Source organism: Micropterus dolomieu, linkage group LG15 (genome assembly GCF_021292245.1).
Source record: "Micropterus dolomieu isolate WLL.071019.BEF.003 ecotype Adirondacks linkage group LG15, ASM2129224v1, whole genome shotgun sequence".
Taxonomy (NCBI): Eukaryota; Metazoa; Chordata; class Actinopteri; order Centrarchiformes; family Centrarchidae; genus Micropterus; species Micropterus dolomieu.
Window position 1 is genome coordinate 7,608,978 of NC_060164.1, and position 24,906 is coordinate 7,633,883.

At 41.4% G+C, this 24,906-nt stretch overlaps 1 protein-coding gene across 12 annotated transcripts in view; it reads right to left on the bottom strand.

Annotated features, from left to right (window-relative positions):
• The window catches only part of ablim1a (actin binding LIM protein 1a), a 43,082-nt gene that overhangs the window by 11,331 nt on the left and 6,845 nt on the right, over positions 1–24,906 (bottom strand). For 9 of the 12 annotated variants that reach the window (XR_006828453.1, XR_006828454.1, XM_046071495.1 and 6 more), the window contains 13 exons: positions 12,404–12,541; positions 9,108–9,291; positions 8,284–8,393; positions 6,234–6,360; positions 6,013–6,106; positions 3,930–4,017; positions 3,034–3,098; positions 2,607–2,651; positions 1,872–1,949; positions 1,565–1,723; positions 1,273–1,317; positions 984–1,019; positions 722–851 (listed from right to left, as the gene is read on the bottom strand). Coding sequence is in view for 10 of the 12 variants with exons in the window: in XM_046071495.1 (XP_045927451.1) it covers positions 722–851; positions 984–1,019; positions 1,273–1,317; positions 1,565–1,723; positions 1,872–1,949; positions 2,607–2,651; positions 3,034–3,098; positions 3,930–4,017; positions 6,013–6,106; positions 6,234–6,360; positions 8,284–8,393; positions 9,108–9,291; positions 12,404–12,541 (1,299 nt within the window). In the remaining 2 variants the exon portion in view is untranslated. Of the gene's footprint in view, positions 1–721; positions 852–983; positions 1,020–1,272; positions 1,318–1,564; positions 1,724–1,871; positions 1,950–2,606; positions 2,652–3,033; positions 3,099–3,929; positions 4,018–6,012; positions 6,107–6,233; positions 6,361–8,283; positions 8,394–9,107; positions 9,292–12,403; positions 12,542–20,796; positions 20,919–24,906 lie in introns of those variants that run through there. The other 3 variants (XM_046071494.1, XM_046071501.1, XM_046071502.1) reach the window with 2 other exon arrangements.

A 24,906-nucleotide genomic window follows, 5' to 3' on the forward strand; every position in this document is an offset into this window, starting at 1 on the left:
CTATGGGGGAGGAAGTGGTGTCTGAAAGGGGAAGTGGGGCGGGAGTCACTATTTCTGGAGCCCACACTGTTACTGCACAGGGAGGAGCAGAGCTTCTGCATGCCTGTCAGAGCCTCTGCAGGAAGGGAGGGTGCGGGACAGGGTTAAAAACCCCAGGACCAGGCAGCAGAGGTGGATGATTTGGGGAGGAGATAGAAGGTAAGGAGGCGAGGGACAAAAGAAAAGGAAGATATACAGGAATCAAATGTCTAAAAGAGGAAATAAAAGACACCCAAAGTGCGAGGTAAGGAGTATTAAAGATGAACAGTAAGAAACAAGGAAGACCATTACACTTTAAAATCAAACTTTTTAATGGAAATAATAGCAAACTCAGAAGAAATTGTGTTGTTGATGGCGCAAAATTGACTTTAAGGTTGTTATTCTGCAAACGGAGGGATAGTCTATCATGTCAAGCCAAAGTATTCCAAGGGAAAAAACATTACCATAACAATCCAATGTCAATTTTGGTGAAGTTCCCCTTTAAAATGGTAAATACATCAGAGGGAGGGAAGTGAGAACCTTAAGGTGGAGTGTCAGTGTTTTAAGACCTGTCATCTAACCTGACCAGATCTCACCAATACACTATGAAAACTCTGGGATCACTGATTTTATCACAAACAATATAACATTATGCACGTGCTGACACACATGCGCACACACAAACTGTTTTTTAAGTACTCACCTGGCCTGTGAAAATGCTGCGGCGACCGTGACAAAGTGGGGGTGTAACCATGGCGATTATAAACTGGCGATCCTATGGAGCCCTGACTGGTGGACCTTTGGAGAATGCGTTCCCTCCTGTCGTAAGAGCCCTGACACACACACACACACACACACACACACAGAGGTTATTACACAAACTGCCGGGAATAATGACAATACATTATATATGGCATTTACATCGCATACAGGGGACAGTGAATTTGACAAAATGTTATGCTCACCTCACCGAGTGGGGTTGGCGACATGTTTCTTGAGGACTAGGAAGAATCCAACAACTCTGTATTATAACTTTGTTTTTATGACCTTCTTTGACAGTTTATCTAGATAATATTACACACCATAAGGACAAAGGAGCCCAGACAGCCATAAATATTTATCTGCTGATCTTCCACATTTTTGCAAGCTGTGTACCTACAACGCACATAGTTTGTTCTTCCTGTGCGCACATCTGTTCTTTCCTAAACGATTTAGGATCATTTGTCATCATCACCACACAGTGACGTATCTTACCTTGTCATCAGGCATGGGGGAGCGCTCTCTCCTGGCAGTGTGGAGCTGTGACGGAAACAGAAGTTCAGTACTGCATAAAAGCTAGTTTAGTTATTACAGCATGACAACTATCACATAATTAATAAAGACTCCTTTGTGTGTGTGGGTTCTTTTCATGAGGAAAAGTCCTACTAGAGGAAAACCACAGGAAAACAGAGGATTATTTGAGGAATTTTTCTCTTAATGCACAGTACTGTACGTGCATAAAGATGGCGTGCATGCAGGAGAAGATGCATGCGATCTGTGTGTTTACCTCTCCCACACTCTCTTGTCTCTCCTCTCTCTCATCCAGGGAGGTGGTGTACAAAGGTTCATAGGTAATAAGATCAGGGCGCTCAATGTCATAAATGGCTTTGACTTTTGGAATGGCAGCTAGGTCTCTGTAATCAAGGATCTCATTGTCTACTTTTGCCTAGGGAGACAAATAAAGACAAACATGCATACACACACACAAGGAAATGGAGATTACTAATGTAAAACAAGTGCTAGTACTGAACAAGGTGCAACTGTCAAAAGGGGCTGTTGTCTATTTAGACATTTAACTGCACAACATTTCTTACATAGATCGTGTGACCCGGTGAGCCAGGTATGCTTGAACCAGGTCTGGAACAAATACTTTCGGATGACGACCTCGTGGGCTGTGGGAAGACACACAAGTGGCTGTTAGTCACAACAATGCCTGTCAGGCAGTCAGTCTCCCATGATCCACAGCCCCCTGCCATCTGCTTATCATTGTGATCTTTACACAAAACACTCCAACATTACACCGTTTGGCCATTAAACTGTAAGAGCAATGGGAGGGAATTGCAAACCCTGTATTTATGTTTCGTTAATCACATGAAGTACTTGGAAATACTAACATGTCATCTCATGATTAGGTCATTCATTTGCAAATTTTGCAAAGTGAATGAGTGCTTTAGCGCTGTGATTTTATGTTCTTAGGATCCTCATGCCAGTTTATGGGAAATGAACAGTTTGGATGGCAGCAGCAGGTCTGAATGTAGGGTAATTAAATGAGCGTTTCACCTAATGGGTAAATGGGTTTTAGAAAAGACAAATTAGTCATCTGTGAGGTTGTGTCTGCTCCTCCAAATATGCGCGCATCTTTCTCACATTCACATCTGATATGAGCGTAGTCTAAGGTGTTTAAAGACAAGACTGAATGGCTTCGTATGACACACAGAGAGGGCACTGCAGGCTGTCTCCAGCAGAGGGCAGCATACAGTGCATCGAGTCCTATGTACATGGTGGAACACAGGATGATGCCATCTCATAGCCAATAGCGAATACAGTACCTGCCTTTCTGTTTTTTGGAGGAATAAGAGGGACGGAGGCAAAAGCTGTGGAGGAAGGGAGAGGGGGGTTCACAGGACATCACACAGGGGTTGTGCCTCTCCAGCCTGACTCACAGTTCATACATACATCAAGGCGAACATGTTGACATGTAAATATGCACATAAACAAAGATATATACACACATGCAAAGGCACACACACACACATACACACACCACAGCCTCAATAGGCAAATTATTTAAACCACGGTAGGTTTAGGTTTAACCGTTCAGCCAGGGAGCAGTAACAGCATTATGCAAAATCCCTAGTTACACATTCCGAATTCCTATGTTTTCTGGTGAAACACTGTCATGAGACATGAACAGAAAGGTGCTTTCAGTCAGGACAAAGTCGTACACAATGGAGTCAGTGACGCCCAAATTCCTACCCGCTCCCTGTGTCTCTCCTCTGTCCTAGTGGTGTTCTTGCAGCCAGGATGCCAGACTGTTGATCCTGAGGAGGAGGACAGAGAGAAAATACATTTAGAACAAAGAAGGGAAATAAAATACATTTTCACATTATTGACATATTTGGCTTATTTGCATATACGACTAAATGTGTTCCAAACGTGTGTTTGAATTGTTCTGATACACGTTGCTTTTATTAATAAAAGTTTGTTTATATTCTGGATTTACAAACAGGTTTGTGACAAACTAAATAACTTAATTAAAGGCTGTGCAACTAATCAAAAAAAATTGTATCAATTGATGGTTTAATTGTCTCAGGTGTTGGACTGGCTGTTGCAGCCTGTGGCTCTAATAGAAAGGTTTCATGTTGTGAGTTTCATGCCTCATGAAGGTCTGTGGCTGAAATGTTGCACTGTGATGTTGTCAAACTTTCTTTGACAAATTAAAGGAAAAACCCACATAAATGAGTGGAGACAGAGCAATGTCAGATGCTTCCACACAAGGACTCACTCAATGGTTTGAGTATGAGATTGATGTGTGAATCATTCATCTCTTTAGTAGTTTGAGTGATTAGATAGTAGATAGAGCATTAAAGCTGTTCTCTCAGCTTGTTGGAGCCTAGCACCTCACAAAGACACATGGCTGTTTATTTCACTTCACTTTAATTGCCATATTGCCAGAGTCAATGGAATTTGTTGTCAGTACACATTGTCAGCAGTATAACATACATATGTGTGTATGTGTATGTGTGTGTGTGTGTGTTTGTGTGTACCATACCCCTAAGCCATACAGAGAAGGACGTCATTTTTTGTTTCCGTTACCAAAAGTGGAGTAACAAAGTTACTGTGACAGTGGCATTAGAGGTAGGTCTGCTCACCTTGCAGATACATCTCTTCTCCTTCTGTGAACATCTGATTGCACCTGCTGCATCTCGCACAGCTAGGGTGGTAATGCTTATCTCCTGCCTGGAAAACACAGGGCGCACAAAACAGACTTGACATCGCGGAAAAATGAAGATAAATGAAGTCTGGAGTAAAGTGAGTGAAGCGGAACAGTGACTTCCAGGAAATAAACCCAGTGCTCTACTTGCTCTCAGCTACGTTTCTTTCCTCTAACACCCAAACCCTGTTAGTGCAAGGGATAGTTTCATCAGATCCTGTGTACTGGTAATCGCTCTCCCTTCCTTCCTTCAAGAACAACTGTTGATGAAATTGTTAGAAAAAATGATCCCCTGAATCTAGTCTGCAGGTATCCTGTGAATAAAGTATTTCTCAATAGTACATTTGGGAATGTGAAATAATGTATGTATGTATTCATTTATTTGAGACATATTCATTTTCAGTAAGAACATAGAAAAGATTGTTTTGTTCATATTGTACATGACCACCATGACATCTGCGTGTTTGACTCAGTCCACCCGCCTTCAGATATCTGAATGTTCCTCTTTTGCGATAACCCACACAACGCAATCCAATAAAATGATCTGACGGCTAGAGCACCTGAATTTCCATATACACTGATGTGGCACTTTGCATGCAGAGTGCACCCTTATAAAGCCTATGTGACTTTGACCAGGGATGATAAAAACCAAAATCAAATTCTGCCTGCTTTATAACAACCCTCAGTAACATTTCAGCTGACAAGTGGCCACTCAGAAATATGGAGCCAGTGACAAATTATTTGCATTTTACTATATAAAAAAAAGTCTACAGAATGACTATAGCAGATATTTCATAGCGCCTCCTACCCAATACTCTCCTCACGTACACTGTAAAACTTACTCAAGGATAATAAAGGTACTTGTGGTATGTGTGTCGTATGCTCTTAAAAACTCTCCCTATTTCTCTCTGCTTTTAATAGCTGCATTAATTACACCTGCTTTAATAAGCCATTCACAGACAGACAATATGCAAATTTAACGATGGCTACGTGGTATTTGACCTGATCTTAGGTCAGTGATTAGACTATCAGACAGACTGCTGTGGCTTTGGTCCCACTGATCCACTGGCAGCAGCTCAGGGGTGAGATGCAGAGGCCTTTTCCTATAGTCATAAAGGCCTGCCTTAGCGCTGGATTACTGTAAGCCTGGCTGACTGGCTAGCAGTGACATTTTCATACCATCACATGACACATAACTCAGTGTGTGATTGGATCACCGTCTGCAGAACAGACAAGCCAGCCCTTGTTCAAGAGACCAGTGAACACAGAGAGCGTCAAGGACAGTGGTGATAATATTTTACATAAACTCAGCTCAGACAATGTTAATAACGCTCAAACAACAGTTTCATAACAGCTGCATGACATCCAGTACTAATGAATAATGACCACTTCTTAAATGTCAGATCACATTAGGTGTTTTATGTAATATTTATATAATTTGCTGCAAAGCAAACTTGTATGAGCGTGGGCAAGCATGTGTATTTAGGCAGAGTTGGAAAGACCTAAAACTCTGCTAAGAATTAATCTTTTAGTTGAATAAAGTCATGTCAAGAGTCTATTTGGCCCTGTGATGAGGAGATTACACCGGAGATTATCAAACTACATTTCACAATTCCACTCCAGTGCAACATCCTCTGTCTGTAGGGAAAGCAGAATTTAGAAGTTGCCAGCAACTCTCAAAATTGATTATTTCTATGTAAATCTACATAATGAATACATCCATTTGAATCTTTAGGTATACTTTCCAAATGTATCTTCTGTGATTGTAGTTCTTAAATAATCCTTAAGGACCCAAATTCAAATGAAAGTATTTGTTCCCTGTGAATAAAACTTACCTTCGGCAGGATTCATATGAAATCCAACTGCAATATTAATTGTCTGTTTACAGGAGCATATTATAAATTCCACATCAGATAGCTCAGTACCTCTGTGCAGGCGCACAGAAAGACATCTGCCTGTACAAAGGATCCAATCAGATGGAGGCAGCTGAAGAATGTGGTGTGCGTGGGTCGGTGTCTTACCTCTAGCACCTTCCCTGTGATGAACTGATGACACGCCTCACACTGAACTCCAAAATGGATCTGGTAGTCCTTCTCACAGTAGGGGGCGCCATCCCTGAGAGGAGAGAGTCAGGTCTAAATACCAGGGAGTTGACAGTGAAATATCATATTGTGTGTGAACCTCATGCAGGCCTGAATTGGACCCAAGTAGCCTGTAATTACAGTGGATATAAGCTGCTTACTTGCTGATGTACTCCCCGGTCAGCACTTTGCTGCAAGCCTTACACTTAAAGCAGCCCAGATGCCACTGTCTGTCCAGTGCTAGAAGAGCCTGTCCGTTCTTAATGTCTCGACCGCATCCTGCACAATCTGTGAAAACAAAAGTGGCATGGCTTAAAAACGTAAGTGTTCTCATGGCAAAAACTACAAGAAAATACAAAAAGAGGGCAAGGAAATACTTGTATAGTGAAATGCTCGCTTCAATGTTTGTTTCGTGTAAAAACACAGCTTTTAATGGGCTCAAAATATTAACCGAGGGGTTAAATAATTGCATGAAACGAGTGAGACGTCTTGTCAGTTATGACCCAAGACACTAGATGGTGATAGAGGGTAACCAGCAATGTTCTGACAGCTGCCTCTTTCTATCATCCACAACTGTCTTACCATGGCTCTAAAAGCTCCATCCATATCCAAGTAGGATCCTGAGGCTCTAAAAGTGTAAGAGGTTGCTTTCTAAAAGAACAATCATCTTGTCATCTCTTCTTTAATGAACAGAGGATGAAAGCAACACAGAGCCCACTGCAACCACAGGGGACGATAACTACGTAAGGCATAACGAGGTTGCGATGACGATGTGAGAAGAATCAGCATGCCTTATTTATAGGTGACCTTGTCTAAAAGCTCTTCAAACGGCAACAGAGAGACCAGTGGGGGAGAGAAAGAGAGACAGAGAGGGAGAGAGAGAGACAGAGAACAGGAAGAAGAAGGGAGGAAAGAGAAAGAGGGATGATGAGAGGAGTTGGAAGAGGAGGAATTTGAGGGCTGCACGTTCTCTGTTCCAGAGGAAAGGAAATGCATGGCCATGCATTATTTAGCAAGGCCTGTCTTGGTGTTATTCATAAAGCAACATGGCTGGTCGAACACGAGGCTGTTTCATGAGGAAAAAGAGGTGGAGGAACTCCCTGAATGATAGCACTACACGATTCAGTATTAAAGCATAACTGGGTTGCAGAAGAGCTCCTTACAAAGTACCTTCTGCTATACGTGGAACTGTTGTGTAGTACCAGCTACAATCTGTTTTACACACTTACTTAACTCTTTAACATTTTCTCTCTCTCCCTTTAAGAAATAGTTGACATGACATTTTGAGAAAAAGCTTTACTCGCTATTTTGCTGACACTGTCATATCTGTCCGTTCAATATGACACTAAAGCCAGCAGTCACTTAGCTTAGTTTAGGTCAGCAGCTGATGGAAACAGCAAGCCTGGTTCATTTTCCTAACTCTGTTTGTTTAATCCGTACAGAAACCGAAGTCTAAAAACGAGAAGTTGTAGGTTTTATAAGCTAAGCTAACAACTGCTGGCATGAAATTCATAGACATGAAAGTGGTAGTGATCTTGTCAGCTAACTCTCAGAAAGTGTATTCTCCAAAAATGTCAAGCTATTCCTTTAAGTAGCTAAAATGAACAAACCCAAGACCCCATGCTGTTTTAACTGTACCGCTTAACAAAGTGGAAATATTCTAGATATATTGTGCGTCATTTTATGCACATTTCTCCAAAATTAAGCCTGATATTTTTGGTTTGGAAAACCTTTGGATCTCCACTTCAAAGTAAAGTGTTATTGGTTTGAACAGCGTTTGGTTGCTCAGAATGGGCTGACTCACCAACAGGCTGCTGCTTATGAAGGGGTTAATGTTCACGATTAAATGTTTATAAAAGTTTTAAAGTCTTGAATGGATTTGAACATTCTGGTGGTCAATTAAATTTATGCTAACCGCATGTGGGAAAGATGTTGTTGACCTGAAAATTATTCTTCACAGCACAATAATCACAGGTAAAATGACAACAGCTACATTAAATGTCTTGCATGAATCATACCTGAAAGCTGTTTTTGCCAGACTTTTTGTTTTTCTAAAAGTTTTATAATTCCTTCAAGTAATCCACTTTCACTTTGAATCCTACTGCAAACTTCCCAATTCTGTGTGGAAGCCAAAATAGCATCACGTGCAAGCGAATGCCTTCCTGTGCATTAAACCTGTGTGCATGTGTTTAACAGACAATGGCTACTTACTGCTGGAGCCCAGTATGTCCTTTGGTCCTGGAGACATGGGCTCGACACAGTACTGACACAGACAGTCCTTCCCGTTAAAGGTCACCCTGTCCCCGGCAGGGAACGGTCGTCTGGAAGCAGGGTGACATCAACATTCGGTCAACAAGACATGAGCTGTGGCCCTGTGCTAAGTGTAAGAGTTTATTAGCTTGCAGGTTGCTTGACTGAGCTTAAGATGACAGGACCCGATGATGTGGATGTGTGTCAACAACGACATTTAGAAAGATGACGCAGACGTGAGACACAGCATTGTACTGAATGGAGTCTACTGGAATTCCCGCCAACTTGGACTTCAACTTTGTTTGTCCATCACTTCACATGATTCTAAGCAGAATTTCCTTTTTACTGTATTGGGAAGCTGTACAAAAATGGGAGGAAGTAAGATCTAGGTAACTCTACAGAGTAGCTTTTGTGTAGATCAGAATCAATAGATATAGTGGAAATCAATAAGCAAATTCAGATCAAAGTCAGCCAGGGATATGTTTTAAGCACAAATTTAATCAGGAAGGACTGATATACTTTCCAATTAAATTATTATTGACCTCTGGCACTTTCCAAAACCTTATTATTGGTTATGTCCCTGTTTTCTACCTTTTAAGGCCTTTGTTTTCTTCTGTGTTGGTCAGACTTGTATAGACGTGTGCAAAGATGATTCCAAACCTACAGATGAATACCTGTACATTTTGCAATGCAGTTATAGTATTTCTACAATTCACGAGAGTTCACTCTCTCTGGGTTTCTCTGGGTTTTTATCAGTGAACGTTAAATGAGTCGGTATCTCTTACTTGCAGATAGTGCAGACGAAGCAGGCAGGATGGTAGGTCTTGCCCAGGGCAGTGACCACTTCCCCCTCCACAAAGTCCCCACAGCCATTGCAGCGGGTGCCGTGCATGCGTTGGTAGTCCAGCGTGCACAAATACTCTCCATTCTTCATGAAGAAGCCCCCTTGGGCGAGGTCACAGCCGCATACTATACGGGACACACACATTGGCACTCTGCAAGTCAGTTCATTTTGTGCTCTGCCCATATAACACATAAAGCATCCGACCATCAAGCTGCCCAGCTCCTCCACGCACCAATGGCTTTGTTAAGACTTGCTAGTCTGTGTAATCCTGAGAGGCTCGCTGACTGCATGAAATGGATGCTGACTAAAAAAATCTGTGGAAAATAGATTTTAACAGCTCTGTGCTTTACAATGTGAGGGATAACTTAAGATCCTTTCACCAGCAGTGTTCACAGTCACAAAAAAAACCCTGAATCTTCTCCCTTTGGAGGAACTCTGCATTGAGGGCATGTGTCAATGAATCAACACCACTAATGCAAGGTCCTGTCATTGTCAGTGTGGAGGTAGTCTGTTCAGTGCAACAACAATTCTACAATTGTCTAGCCCAGGAAATGGCCTTAAACTGTTTCTGAAGATAACTGTGTCTATATTATTATATATATAATATTCAATACTACACAGTCTGTCTCCAACAAGCTTCCTTCCATTCAAATATAACCTTGTCATCTACACAAACATGAAAGACTAGGAAGAAATACTACTTAGGTAACAAATTTAGAGTTTGGACAAATTTAATCTTGGACCTAATAATAGTGCTATTTAGAAAGCTACAGGATACATAGCGTTATTATAGTCCATCCTAAGGGGGGCCTTAATGTCTGTACCTAATTTCATGACTAGCCATCCAATAGTTTCATGACAATCCCTCCACTACTAAAAGTTAAGACATTTCACTCAAAAACACAAACATCAACCTCATGGTGGTGCTCGGGAAAAAGTCGGAGGATCAAAGTCATTAGGATTCATCTTCTAGGAAACATAAGTGTCTGTTATAAAATGCCATGTCAATCCGATATTACCCCTGATTGATTTGGGGTGAAGTCATGTAGTGGCTGATTCAAAAATGAATGGCTTAAAATAAACATTGCCGTGCGACATTTATTCTCATATTAAACAATTAATTAACTTATATTCCATAAACCTCACCTTAACCTAAACCCTTCAAAAAATGTAATTTCAGGGACATCAGTCATTGCACTAGCAAAAACGCAGAAAACATTAGTAATAGTCTTCACTTTTTCACACACACATTTTTTCCCATGTATCAAAATAACTGCATATGCTGTGTAAACTCCACATCTGGTTTGTTCGATTCAGATGTGAGGCGTGTCTGTATGTACAGTATTCCAACCATATAATGAACACATGAGCCATGTAGTCCACCACTGCAGCACCACAGAGTATGCCTGGGCATGTAATAGCCTTTTGGAAATGCCACAGCTAAGAGGGAAAATATTTTGATGTTTGAGATGGCCGCACCTAATCATTCTTATGCAATGAGCCACGATAAATCCCAGGGATGAATGGGAGAGAATCACATTTAATTGCATTAGGGCTCAGGGGTGATACGATTAGCCTGTAAGCTGAGACAAGAGAAACCCAGCAGTGGAGATTTGGTAGCCTTTGACTGTGATGTCCAACCACCTCAGCTTTTCAACAGATGCATACCACTACATAAAATGCCTTAAAATTCACTTCCATTTCAATTTCATAAATTGAACCTCCTAAGTTTCAATTAGTAGGGTCAATTTATGAAATTGAAATGGAAGTGAATTCAGGGAAACTGAAAGGTTTTGCTTTTGTGTTTTTGTTGAATGAGATAAAAGCAAGCAAAAAACAGCTGTTTTGGATTTGTCTGCCAAGGGATAGTATCTCTTAATAACCGCTGAGTGTCAGTAAGCTCAGTCAACCTGGCATGACCACAAGTTACAAGTATCGTTGTTTAACCAGAAACAGTTGCGATATAGCTCTTGTCAAAACTACCAGACTCCCTTGACAAAAACAGTAATTTTACCGCTCTGGTTTACCACTGCCTTGATTGGTTAGTTTCTGTAATCGTGCGACTTTGGTGTTTTTAACCCTTTAAATCACCAAAGTCACACAATAACACAAACAAACAAAAACAACATAGTCACACAATAACTCAAATAAACAGACAGAAACAACGGTAGGCCAGCAACTCCTGTGTTCTGTGAGGTAAAATCATAGAGTCTGGTGGCTTTGACGTTTTAAAGCTGTCCTTGTGTCAACTGCTAACACACACACAAACACAAATACACACACAAACAAACACAGACTCTAAAGGCATGGATATCCACTTGTAAAGGACAGAATTAGGTACTAATCTCAGAGTTCGCTTATGTTATTCCGGGCCCTTGGTGAACTAAGCTATGTCTGTAACGGTGCTCCAGTCATAGATTAACTACAAGGGCTTCAGCAGGACAGGTTCAGCCTACAAGACTGAGACTGCTTGGTCGGCTGTGGGCGGCTGCACCGTAATCATGCCAGAATGCCAGAAATCCATCAGTAATAAGGCTAAACGCAGGAGGATTTGCACTGTCACTTGTCCTAACAGTCTGGATGGTACTTGAATTGAAGTATGTAGGTCTGAGAAGTGAAGATGAGTCATACCACCATGTATACCCCTCATTAGAGAAGGATGGAAAGGACGTTGTGGCCTTATTACTGGGACTTATTCTGTTCCTATCCAACTTTGTGTGATTGGGATGCCTTTAGGGACAGCCAAGGAAAAAGTACAATTTGTCTTTTTACCTAAAGTGCCATGAGACATACCTGTGAAATATCATACTATATCACTTGGGAGAATCATCTTTTAAAAACAACAACTGTAGTCAGCATGGACAGCATGTAGCTACTGAATGAAAGGAAGCAAATGTCCTACTATTGTGACAGAATCAAATGAGCTATGAATTTTAAAATTTCACACCTTAGCTGCCAGTTTTCACACAACTCCCACATTCTTCTTCTCCTATTCAGAAACAAATACTCATCTAAGCTGTCTGAGGGCTCATTTTTAAATTGTAAACAAATAACTTGTTTACCAAAGGCTGGTCTTTTTGATCATAGAGTTGTCTCACTCAAAGGCTGAGCCAAATCACAATCAGTAAACACTAGTAAAACCCATTCAACCATTTGCAAATAAGTGTCTTTATTTAATATCTCGAAAAGTTGATTGTTTCATGATTATTTTCATTTATCAGCTGTGTGTTTCTGTACCTTTACAGGTGAAGCACTTGAGGTGGAAGTGCTTGTTCTGCACCCGCAGCACCTCGCCCTTACATGGCTCCCCACACTTGTAGCACTGAATCAGGGGCTTCTCTGTGGAGTGGTGGTGTGTGTTCTGCGCATGAGCCACTGCAAGAGAGGAGACATTAGCATTACCATTGAGCTGTGATGTTGATGAGTCATCGTGGTCGATGGAGTTGGCAGTCGGTGCAGTTTCTGTATGTTTCTTTTGTTGTTGTTGTTGTTGTTGTTGTGTTCATCTGAGGACACGCTCTGCACAAGCACCAGAGACAAAGACTAGCTGCCGAGAGCCTGTCAGTGCAAAAAAAACAACATTGAGCAGGTCAGCACAACTTGGGGTTCATGGCCCAGATAGGATCCCTAGAGAGTAACAACCTAAATATAGTCTGTCTTGATCAGTGGAGGATGGACAGTCAAAATGCTGAGGGGAACAGGGCTTGTAAAATGGCACACTAAAAGATATTGATCACATCTGTTTGGCAATTGAGTTTACTGTACTTTCATCTTCAAAGGAAAATATCAAGGGCCGTTTGCTGTCTAAGCCTAGCTTATGTTCCCAGTAAAGTTCTTGCAATGCATGCTATATATAGTTTCTTTTTGTCATGTTTAAAAGGTAAGTTTTAGTGTTTTTTAGCTTGAGATTACCTTTTGTCACATGCTAACAAAGACAACATGGAAGTGACAAAAATGCTTTATAGCTACAGATTTTGGGGGGCCTGTGAAGACTTCCATTCTTCCCTGTGGAAGTCAAGTGTTTGACAGTAAGCGGAGTCTGGCAACAAAAAACAGCCAAACAGGCTTGATGTTTGCTGTGATGGAATATCTCATTCTGTGCAAGTTGCAAGTGAGTGCATGGAAAAATAGCAGTCATCAAATATCTTCTTCTATTTCACTGCCTGTGTGCAGATAGAAGGAAAACTAGAATAAGTTCAAATTAAGGATGTGAGGTAGAAGAGCAACTTTGTCAGTCACAGCTGCGCTAGCAGGTTTGTGAGGCTGTTCTTAGGCACGCACAGCTGTGCATGGATGTAAAGGCTAACATCAGCATGTTAATATGCTCACAAAGACAATGTTCACATTTGGTTGTTTAGCAGGTGTAATGTTTACGATCTTAGCAATCTTAGTTTAGTGTGTTATCATGTAATGTTAAAAAAAAAAGTACCATTAAACACAAAGTACAAGTCTGAATGACAAAATAAACAAAAAGAGAAATTAAAATTTTGATGTGATGATTACACTTTATGAAATGTAAAGGGATCACCAAGTGGTTACAGTTTATCCTGAGGGGAGTATCTGTACCAAATTTCATGGCAGTTCATCCAATAGTTGTTAAGATATTTTGGTCTGAACAACAATGCTAACCTTAAAGCCACGCTAGTGCAGCTAACGTAACTAAAAATGGCACTGAAATAATTAAACAAATAATAAAACAGACAAAGGAGTATATTAATAATCTCTTGTTAAAGTAAAATCTGTCTGGCACAATATGGTATCCAGCTCATCATACTCTATACCAAGCTGCTGGGCAGGACAGGTTTAAAAAAAAAAAAAAAAAAAGTAAGGTACTGAAATAGCCTAACTTTGATGGCAAAATTGTAAAATTACTCAGGTTACACTAGCGTGCAGATCTTAATCTGGATGAAGATTTAGACATCACTTTCTTAATGTGATGTTTTGTGACAGACAGCTACCATAATTATACAACAGAGAAGCTATTATCAGCTTGCTTTATCTCTACAAGCAGTATCCAGTGTTTTCTTTAGATTCATGATATGCCAGTCTGTGGCCCTCCTCAGTAAAAAGTCTGGACATGTGCAGACATTAATCCAGCACTACTGTACTGTAAGTACTGCTGCAGTGCCGCACTGCACACAGTTTATCAGCTATTCTGAAACCAGCAGATTATTTCACATTCAGGAGCATTTACTTGCAAGGCAGCCTCTTTCTTTCATCCTCTCATTTCCTCTCTCTTTTTCAAACAAAGATGTACACACACACACACACACACACACTAAGAATACACATGAAAGGATCTTTGCTCTTTCTGCTCTGCAGTGAATCATTAGTCTGCAAGGCTAAAATAAGACACCACCAAAGGCACTGAAATAGCATCATGACCAATCGATGGTCTACCAAAGAGAGACTTTACTCTGGATTATTGATGACTTGGCGTACCTTGCATCCCACTTCTACAGTATTGAGCGATGGTTTAATTGCAGTAAAGTCAAATCCGCATGAGAGACCAGTCTTCAGCACATCATTTTCTTAACGAGACACTTCAGCAGTCTTTGATTCATCTTCTAGTCTAAAATGCCCAATACGTATGGATACAATTTACAGAGCATCAGTCTATTCTTAATTTTTATTGAAAGGGAACTGAGAGAACTTGTGAGTTGTGGGCAGTGGAAGAACAATGCGGGAGAAGAGGGATTGTAGGGTGGAGGATCTGTCTCTGTGGTGTCTCTGAAGTGATTACACACACAGCAGGACAATGAGTCATCTCTGGGTGAACCACACTACTGTGACAGTGAACTGAGTCTCAGCAACTCTGTGTGTGACATCGCACCTCCATAGAAGAACACAGGCCATCTGGGTAGCTACACTCAACAAAAATATCCAATGTAACAAGTCATTTTAAACCTCATGCACACTATTTATCCTGGATAGACTTTAAAGGAAAAAATCAAGTTTATCACAACTTGGTTCAAAAAAATGTTTTGGCCGTTATAATAACACTGTACTCATTAAAGTAATTTCTAAGATCTGGAAACACAGACATCACTACAACAAAGTCCGACAGGGCAACACACATGAGCAGTCAGAAGATCAGATGTTTATCACTGACCACTCTATTTGGAGGTAAAACCAAAAGTGAGCACAAACAAAATGTTGATAATTACCTGTCAAATTGTGTGTAGCCACGACTACAGTGAGCACCGAAGGTCAAAGATGAACCAGGTATTTGGCCGGTAAATTGCGATGGACATTTATAATGGACAGTTTAGGTTGTTATTTTACCATTCCCCTTTGCCTTCTCTTTCAAATAAGTTTGGCTAAACTGAGAGTTTGTTTTCAACCTGCCCAAGAGTCTGACTGCTCATGTTTCTTGCCCCGTCTGTCAGGCATGCCGCCACATTCTCAGATCCCTGCAGTTAATTTGGTGAGTACAATGTTATTATATGAATGATGGAAAAAAACTACAAAAAAATGTATGTCCTTCAAAACTGAGGAGAGAGACTTGTTTCCAGCATAGCTTCAAATTCAGAAACGTTAACACTTTTGAAATAAGACTAGATTTGGAGTCTTATTTCAGGCAACCTGTCTAACTCTCCTTTCAGCTCTTATTTGGTCTCCACCATCTCCTGAGGTGAGTATCTGGCACTTTAGCTGCTAAATGCTCAACTATTTTCACCTACTATTAGCTAACTTTGTCTGTCATTTGATGCTTGCTAGGTTGGTAAAGAGGATTTTTAGAGCTTTTTTGCTAAAAACTGCTGCGATGAGAATGAAATCAGTAAACCAATGTATTAAAGATGTGACACTAAAAAGCTCCATAGAGCTGAGGGGATCTGCAGACATGGTTATTTGTTCCTTTTTCTCTCCTTTCACAACACACATAGTCATTTTATCCAATGTTAATCTAAAAATATTGATTTGAGCAGCTTTAAAGTATGTACAATATATATTTCAGTGGTTTGATGCCAACAGTCTCTCTCTGAGTTTATTTTGTCGACTTACTATTTTTAACATCATAGAGAGTCGTCAGCAGGGACAGAGCAGCATGGAAAAGTCAACACTGCTAACGTCATAACAAGTTGACAAAAATCCAAGACAGATGTTTGAAACCCATGCACAGAGCGTCTAAAAAATGAGGTTTGGATGGGAATCTATGAGCGCTTTGTTTTTCCTGCTTAACCCGCCTCTTTCACTGTAAAGTGCTGTATGTTTGCCTCAGTGGCTGCGCAGAGGGAGACTGTGGCAAAATCAAGCTGAGATGGGTACTCAACATGATGTTTCATAAAAATTAAGGAAGCCAACGTAAAAAGGGCTGTAAAGTTTTCTGAAAGGATTCAAATCGAATCATTTATAGGATTTGTCTGGACATTAGGGAGAACTCTTTCAAATGTTTAGCAAGCCTCCCCACTTAGGACTCTATGTCTACAAAAGCATGACTTCAAGAAATTCAATAACATGGGATTTGAAATAAATCCATTACAGAGTTTTTAGGGTTTTTTGTCAAAGCAGCAAAATGGCTCCAGATTTGCTAGAATGTATATTATATAATGCTATAAATAAGTAAGAGCGCAGTACATGAAGCAACCTCAGCACCGAGAAACTCACTGTGAAATATACAGTAGTACAATTTTTCCGACTGCTGCTCACATTCCTCATTCTAGGCTGGATGTGTTGGCTGTGCTGACAGAGTGATCTGTCGTGCCTCATCACCAGGGGATAAAGTGACTGATATGAGCCTAAACACACAATGAACACACACACACACACACACAACCATGGTGCTGAGGGAACAATAACCAGCAGAGCATCCCAAAGCCAGGCACAGAGGAAAGGGGGCTGTTCTCTCCACCTCTATGTCCCACCCACCCCCCTCCCATTTAAGTAGAGCCTAGCTGCGTTGGCAATAATAAAGGCTGCAGATGATACTCTGGAGGGAAGTGAAGAAGGCCATCTTGAATCCCCTGAGGACAGATTTCTCCATAGCACGTGCGCCAGCCATGCTGGTAAATAACAATACGGTGGGGTTATTGACAGAGAGTGCGGGATTTGCTCAGGAAGCTTCAGACATTTTTGCCTTCATTTCCTACCATAAACCCATAGGAATGTAAAGCCATAGTAGCGGTTTGGAAATGCACTGGGAAAGGGGGAATATAATTAAACAATAGATGAAAAGATCTAATAAAATATTCAGGAGCTATCTGCCTTTGTTACAGTAAGAGTCACAGACAGAAGAGTTTCCAGTACAGACAGCATCCCCAAAGGAGTGTGTGTGTGTGTGAGTGTGTGTGTGTGTGTGTGTGTGTGTGTGTGTCTGTACAGTATGCGTGCATGTGGCTTATTGTGTATGAGTGTATGTGTGTGACAAAGAGAGACAGAGGAACGGATGAAGAGACTGGCAAAAGCAGTCATCTCCACTCTTGGCCTCCATGCCAATACTTTTGGCCCCAGATGTGACTACTACCTAGGCAACAAAATACACAAGCACACACATGCGCACGCACACACATATACACACTTTTTATTCCCTTATCCATCCAATCGAACCAGTTTGGGATGTAATATTCCAAGGGTCTGACCCATAATGAATATCAAAGGGCACAAAATAGGCCTACCATGAAATCCCTATGCGTGATCAGATGAGTGTGTATGTGTGTGTGTTTAGGGGGAGGGTGTGCGGAGCTCTTCATCACCCAGACATAACAAGGAGCTCTTAACCCTCCCCTCCATAAATATGTATGGCTGTATCCACTGCCTCCCCGCCCCTCTGCCCCACCACCAGCGTCCCAGACAAAGCACTTCAAACACGGGCACAAATTTCCGCAGGGCGGGGGGCAGGCTATCAGCCTCAACCAGGCCCCCCAACCTTAAATAACTAATCCTCAGGGACCTGGGTTTGGAATAATGATCCGTTCTGAACGGTTAAACACCACAGTGCGGATCGTTTGTTGCTGAGTAGGTACACAATAATAAAAGTACACTGATAAACAGAGAGAGAGAGAGAAAGAGAGAGACTTCCAGTTCACCACTTATCTGAGAGGAGACAATGGTGGCTTCATGAACTGCAGAAGCCATTGTGTTTGAGCTGATGAAAGCCTTGGCTCTTTGCCTCTGAATGACGGCCCATTATGGCCCCCACACTCCTGTGTCGTATTTCCTGTGATAACTGAACCGACCGATGCCAGACAGGGAGGATGTTTGTTGACTGGCGCAATGTATATGGCTATGTTCTCATGTCGCCCTTGTTGTTTTAGCCTGTATATTTTAGGTCATTGACTGTCTCTCCCCGGCTGACCACTTATCTCATCTGTATATTCTGGTCCTGTGTGCCAGCTGTACAAACTCTGTGTGTCTATGAGAGTGTGTGTTGCATTGATGTCTGTAAAAGGATTTAGCTCCTCTTTCAGGGGTTAGACACTAGCAAGCTTCAAAGATGAGGCACCACTGCAGTTGTCTGCAGCACTCTGCGAAATCACTTGAGGCAGCAACAGAGGCACATGACATTGGACTTTCGTGTCAAAAGTAAATGTTCAGATTGCGAATGCAGAGCGCTCTGGGAGTTGGTGGTTCACTGCACGAGGCAGGTCACGTATATGTGATGACCATCTGCGTTATATTGCATTAGAAGCCCCGCTGAGATGATCAGCGGGGCTTCTAATGCAATTTAACGCAGAGAGTGAAGAAAGGTAATCAATTCATCAACTGCTTGTGTAAATGTGCATAAATCTCAAAAGCACATGTAGATCAAGGTAAAAAAAAAAGACGATGCTACCTTGGGTACACATAGCCACAATAAATTATATAAATAGGACAACCGCCTGAAAGCAGACAAAACGCTAACACTGCAATTGTTTTATTATGATTCATCATTCTGAGCATATGGTATAATTCAGTATTTGGTCAGCTGTGCATCCTGATGGTACAGAGCCCACCTGGCCTCAGACAGGTTGCATGATGTGATCCCTAGAGGATACACTTCGGTTGCAAAAGCAGTTCTGTTTAGAGGAATGAAAAACTAGAGGCCTCCAAATGTGGACGATAACCCCAGACTATCCTCCTGCCACCAACAAATCCCAATCCCGAGTTTGCAGGCGAGGTAGAGGGTTAAGTCTACGGAAAGCTTTCAGGGGGATTGTGGGAGATGAACATGTGGCAGCCAGAGGTTACGGGTGTTCTGCCAGAACGGGGGACTCGATGGCAAAGGCCTTTTTTCTTTGTGGCCAGTCCAATCCACATCAAGAGACAGCTCCAGAGCCGGACGCCGCCTCCAGCCACCAGTGTACTGTCAGATACATAAACAAACCTACACACTCATATCTGTCAAAAAAAAATCTGCAAACATGTTTTGTTGGTGATAGAAATATTTTCAGACATAAACTAAATATATCACATGCCCACACATAGGAGGCAAACTCTGTCTACACAAGCTGGAAGATGAACTCATAATGCATCTACTAAAACACAGGAGTGTTACATCAAGCTGGTTAAGTTGAGACAGTATTAAGGGGCTCGGACGTTTAGGGACTTATTACTATAATTAATTACTTTCATATTCAGGTCCACTCCTGTTGGATTTAATGTGGAAAACAGCAATGTAATAGTTTGCTTTAAGTAATATTTATAAATTCATTAAAGTTAGTTACACGTCTATGAATGAAATTTTTCTAAGTGGTTTTCAAAGTCAAAAGGCACAGAATTGTTGCCATTGCTTCTCTTTTGAATTTATACAAGACATTTTTATTATAGAAAATTGTGCCTATGTAGCTGCTCGCTGTGAGTCATACTGACAAACAATGGTCGACCTCACGACCACATGCCCAAGTAAATTGCCGGGAATGCTAATATCTCTGGAACATGCCCCCTGACTTCACTTTATTCATCCCACACAGCTGGGCGACCTCACTTATAGGTGGAAACAGTCATCTTTTTGCTTTAACAGGACACTATGAATGAGGCCACAGCTGACAACAATGGAGTGTACCTTTTAGATGGTCACCATGGCAACGGCTGCAGACAGCGCGAGCGAGAGAGGTGGGGGGGGGGGAGAGAGAGACAGAGAGTGCAGGTCCATAGCTCTGCGCAGTGTGGATCCCTGTGTGCTCCACTTTTTCTCTCTACATGTTACCTTTTACTCAGCCTGCATGAAAAGACGGACTGATTTAACCCAGAACTATCTGCACATTATCACCCTGAATGTTTTACAATTGCCGTCAAGCCAGACGCTTTGCTCCAACATACATTTACATAAAGACTGACGGTGCCAAAAGAAGCCGACTCCAACCCAAGCATCAGCTGCTGGAGAGAGTTGAGAAGGGCGTAGCACGTTCTTTAACTAGAGAAAATTTGTTGATATGTTGCACATTTATATTGTGTCATTAGTCATGTTTCTTGCAAGCAACACCCACCCACATAAAGAGAACCATGTCCATGTTACTGTGACTATATCATATAGCCACACATCTTTAAAAAATCAAATCAAATCATAGACTAACAAAACAGCCAGACACAGACGTGCAAATCCAACTGGACATGATACACACGCTGCATCCAGCACGACAAGCAAAACAAATATCCTTAAAACACACACACATAGACACACACACACTCTCCGACCACGACCGCTAGGATACCTTTTTCTTTGACCATGACCATTGGAATCCAGGTAAATCTGCACCAGAAAAGGCTTCGGGCATCGATCACCAGTAACACAGGAGCTGCTAGTTCCTTTATTTAGTCAAGACTGAAGAGCAAACAAGAGAGCCGAGACACCACAGAGAGAGAGAGAGAGAGAGAGAGAGAGAGAGAGAGAGAGAGGGGTGTAGGCGCTGCTAAGCTCTCCTCCCAAAAAACACCGCTACAGCGTGGGGTTTGCCTCCCAACTGCCTGTTTTCCTCCCATCCCTCTCCTCCTCTTCCTCTGCCCACTCCTCCTCCTCCTCCTCCTCCTCCCTCTCCCCCTCCTGCTCCCGCTCAGCCCCTCTGTTGTGTCAGCCGCCTCCTCAGTGCAGCAACCAGGTGGCTGCCGCTGCTGCTTCTATGTGACCAAAAACAGTAACCCCAAATCCCCAAAGCAGAACCCCGTAAGCAGGCAGACACTACAGCAATATTGCAGGAACACACACATTGCATGTTATTAAAGACACACATAAATGTAAAGACAAGCTGTGACACTGACTGTTAAGGCATAAGGACATCCTACATAAAGAAATCTCTATTTCTCTGTTATAACATTTTGTTCTCATAGCACATCAGTTAAACTTCTGTTGTAAACTGTGTGGTATGATGTGAACTTATGAAGATAAACTCTATTCCAGGTGTAAAAAGTTCACCAAACAGATTTTTTTTGGAACAATCCTTTACTAAATCATTGTACTGAATAACACACACTTCAACAAAGACTTTGTGTCACTATGACAAGGCAGCAGGCAGCGAATAATTTTTCTTTTCAGTACAGTAATAAGCCTGCTGCGCTGAAAGATTGGTTCAGTTTAACAGAAATTAGTGTATTTGACAAACTGACTTAAAAGCCATAAAAACATTTTTTTTTTAAAGCCAACAGAATGAAAGACTTTCATGACGGTAACTGTAGGTAGTTATAGCACCAAGCACCAAACTGAATCATTGAAATTAAATCAAAGATGTATTATAAACAGTATACAGTGTTAAAAAAAAATTGCCAGATGATAAGCACTTTTTGAGAATATTATCTATAGGACATTAATAAGAATGGTAGAAAATAACACAATATATTTAATCAGATCCAATCAACACTGTATGCAGTAAAGCCAAGCTCACCTTGAGTAACAGCCTAAGTTGGTAATAATCACACAACTTCCAGCAGGGCATGTTCTGTATGGGGACTTCACACGAGGGCAAGAAGGGCCATTTGAGGTTAAGGGTTGGACTTAATGTGATCTCTAGCATGAGCTTTGTATTAATATCTTTAGTGGATCCTCTGGAATCCAATTACAAGAGCACAGGAGAGCACGATCCTGGCTGAGCCTGGCGAACACACCGGTTCTTTTTTTATCTGCCACCGACATGACCATTTCAAAGATTGACATTTCTTGCCAACTCTAACAAAACAAAACTGAGAGAAACACTTTTTGTACGTAATATGTTGCTTTGTGTATTTTGGTGCTTGGAATATCACACATTTACAAAAAGCATAGAATTATTCACAAATAGTATTTCACTCGAGCCTGACTATCTAACCAGTACAGTGCTCCACAATATAATGTAATGTTAAAGTTTCTTAATTGCCTCCTGCGATGCAAATAAAATCCATTGGGACATAGCATTACATTACATTACATTTTGCTGACGCTTTTATCCAAAGTGACTTACAACTGCCTGGGTCTCCCACACCAAAGTCATGTGTCTTATCCTCTGTCCCATCCCCACCCAAATCCGGGGGACCAATCCAGTGTTTGCAGACACTTCAATGTGTGAGCTAAAGGAAATAGGATTTCAGAAGTAACTCAGTGACGTCACACCAGCAGCAACTGGGGACCACTGATCCATCTGTGCCATGCTGGAGCCTCACTGTGTGGCTAGAGGGGGGAGGGATAGTTTTGCATCAGCACCACCTCTGTTATTGCTGATGCAGGCAGCCCATTATGCATTCAGAACGCATTCATCCACTGCAGTGTCAACTGTGCCACCTGCTGGATACCCAACAACGTGCATCAGCTTCCACAGGGGCGTTTTCTTCTCACCGGGCGATGGCGACATGCCAGTGAGGTAAAAATAGTTAGTGACACTCCACCCTTTTTTAAATGCAACACTAAGATGGCTGTTATTGTGTCTTCTCATAATGCAGTAATGGACCTATTATAATCTTGCCTCTTTTAATTATCTCTGTTGTAGGTGCTGGACATTCATGCTATATAAGGCTGGCCAAGAGAGTTTCCTGATTAACAAAGCCTATTATGCATGGATGAAAGGTTTCTACTGTATTTGGCTCACCTGTGGGTGATCCATGTCAGACTGTCCATTAATAACCAGGGAACTTTACACCGCGCAGCCCTCACATCAGTGATCACTGTTACCAAGTAGCACATGCATTTCATAGACAGTAATAAATGCCATTTACAGTTGTAGACTATTGCCTTGAGTAAGTAAAGCCAGACCAGCCTTATACCTCAAGAGGTCACATTTACAGTAAACAGTGGTTCATGTACATATATTACACAGTTATCCCTGGGATCAAAGCTAGGACTGCAGAATGCCAGACAACTACACACACACACACACACACACACACACACACAAACAAATGCATACAGAGCATGCAAGTGCCAACATTTAAGCTATACACTCTTTGCACTGAATGACGATCTGCAGACACGTAGCATGACAGAAAATACTAACAACCAGGATGAACCCCTCAGCTCTTTTGGAGCATAGACAGACCATCCTATCTATCTCTGGATAATGACAAGCACTTCACCAGCTTGTTTCTATTTTAAAATGTTACAAAACAGTTAGAACCTTCTGAACAACAATGCTGTGCAACCAGGTTCACTTCTTCAAAGTGCATTTCACTCATGCCACATTAACATTCCTGTGTTGGAGCCACCCTGAACACATATAATTATGTTTTCACTACAACTTTTCGTTCTTTTTGTAAGTATTATGACAATTTACAAAACATCTTGTCAATATACATTCCACAGGAATCTTGGGTTGCTTTATGTAGTTTCTTTGAGGTATCATCAATCACATGGTGACCTCTGGATAACATCACGCTCAACCAGTGAAATAATGCAGCATTGTTTACAGTGTGGAAACAGTGAACACGATGTTTCTGCTTTGGTAGATTGATGGTTCAGAAAAGTCATGAAAGAATTTTTCCAGTTCAAAAAAATTGGATTTTAGCTCTCACTGAAGAAATTAAATGGCTAACATAGGCCTTGATCTTTGATCTAGGGTCAGTTTGCAAAGAAATCCTTTCTTGAACCTGGGCTATTAGTCATAATCAAACTATAACTACAAAACAGAAGGAGTTGCTGCTGTCTGGGGTATTTGCAAAAAAGTAAGTGCCAAGCAATGAAATATATGGCTGGCACACAGTCAGAGAATACATAAGGTCTGCAAATCTCGATTTGTCTTCATGCCCATGTTGTAATCCTGATGTAAGCCACCATGTCACTTCCTCATGTACTGTTGCTTGGCAAAATGCAGCAGGTCTGCCCTTGCATATGGGTTTGCATTATATAACTATGGAGATGGACAGTAATTAATCTTTCTGAGTTTTTCAACATTTGCAGTAACCCTTTTTGGCGTCTGGGAGTTATGGTTGCATAACTCGTGCACAGGTCAGATGTGAGGTGTAATCGCTCACTGCCATCCAATTAAAATGAAGTAATCACTGAGCAACAACTTATCAAGTCCATTTCAGACGCCTACTTGTGCACAAAGAGTACAAACAGTACAAAGAGTAGTCAAACAGGCAATACATGACTAAAACCACACCCCCTCGTGGTATCAACAAACAACAGTTGAAGAGGGGAAAAGCAGATGACTGAAATAATTAATAAAATTAAATGTAACTTCAATCACAAATGTCTAAAAGTAGAACAATTTACTTAAACATTGCAATAGTGCATTATATCCATGCACTATTGCAATGTGTATTGTAATGGTCAATTTTATTACTCATTGATTAAGCAAGCATCATTAAACTGATGTTACATTTACAAGTAAGCCACAGCTAGGATGTGCGGCTGTAATGGGAAG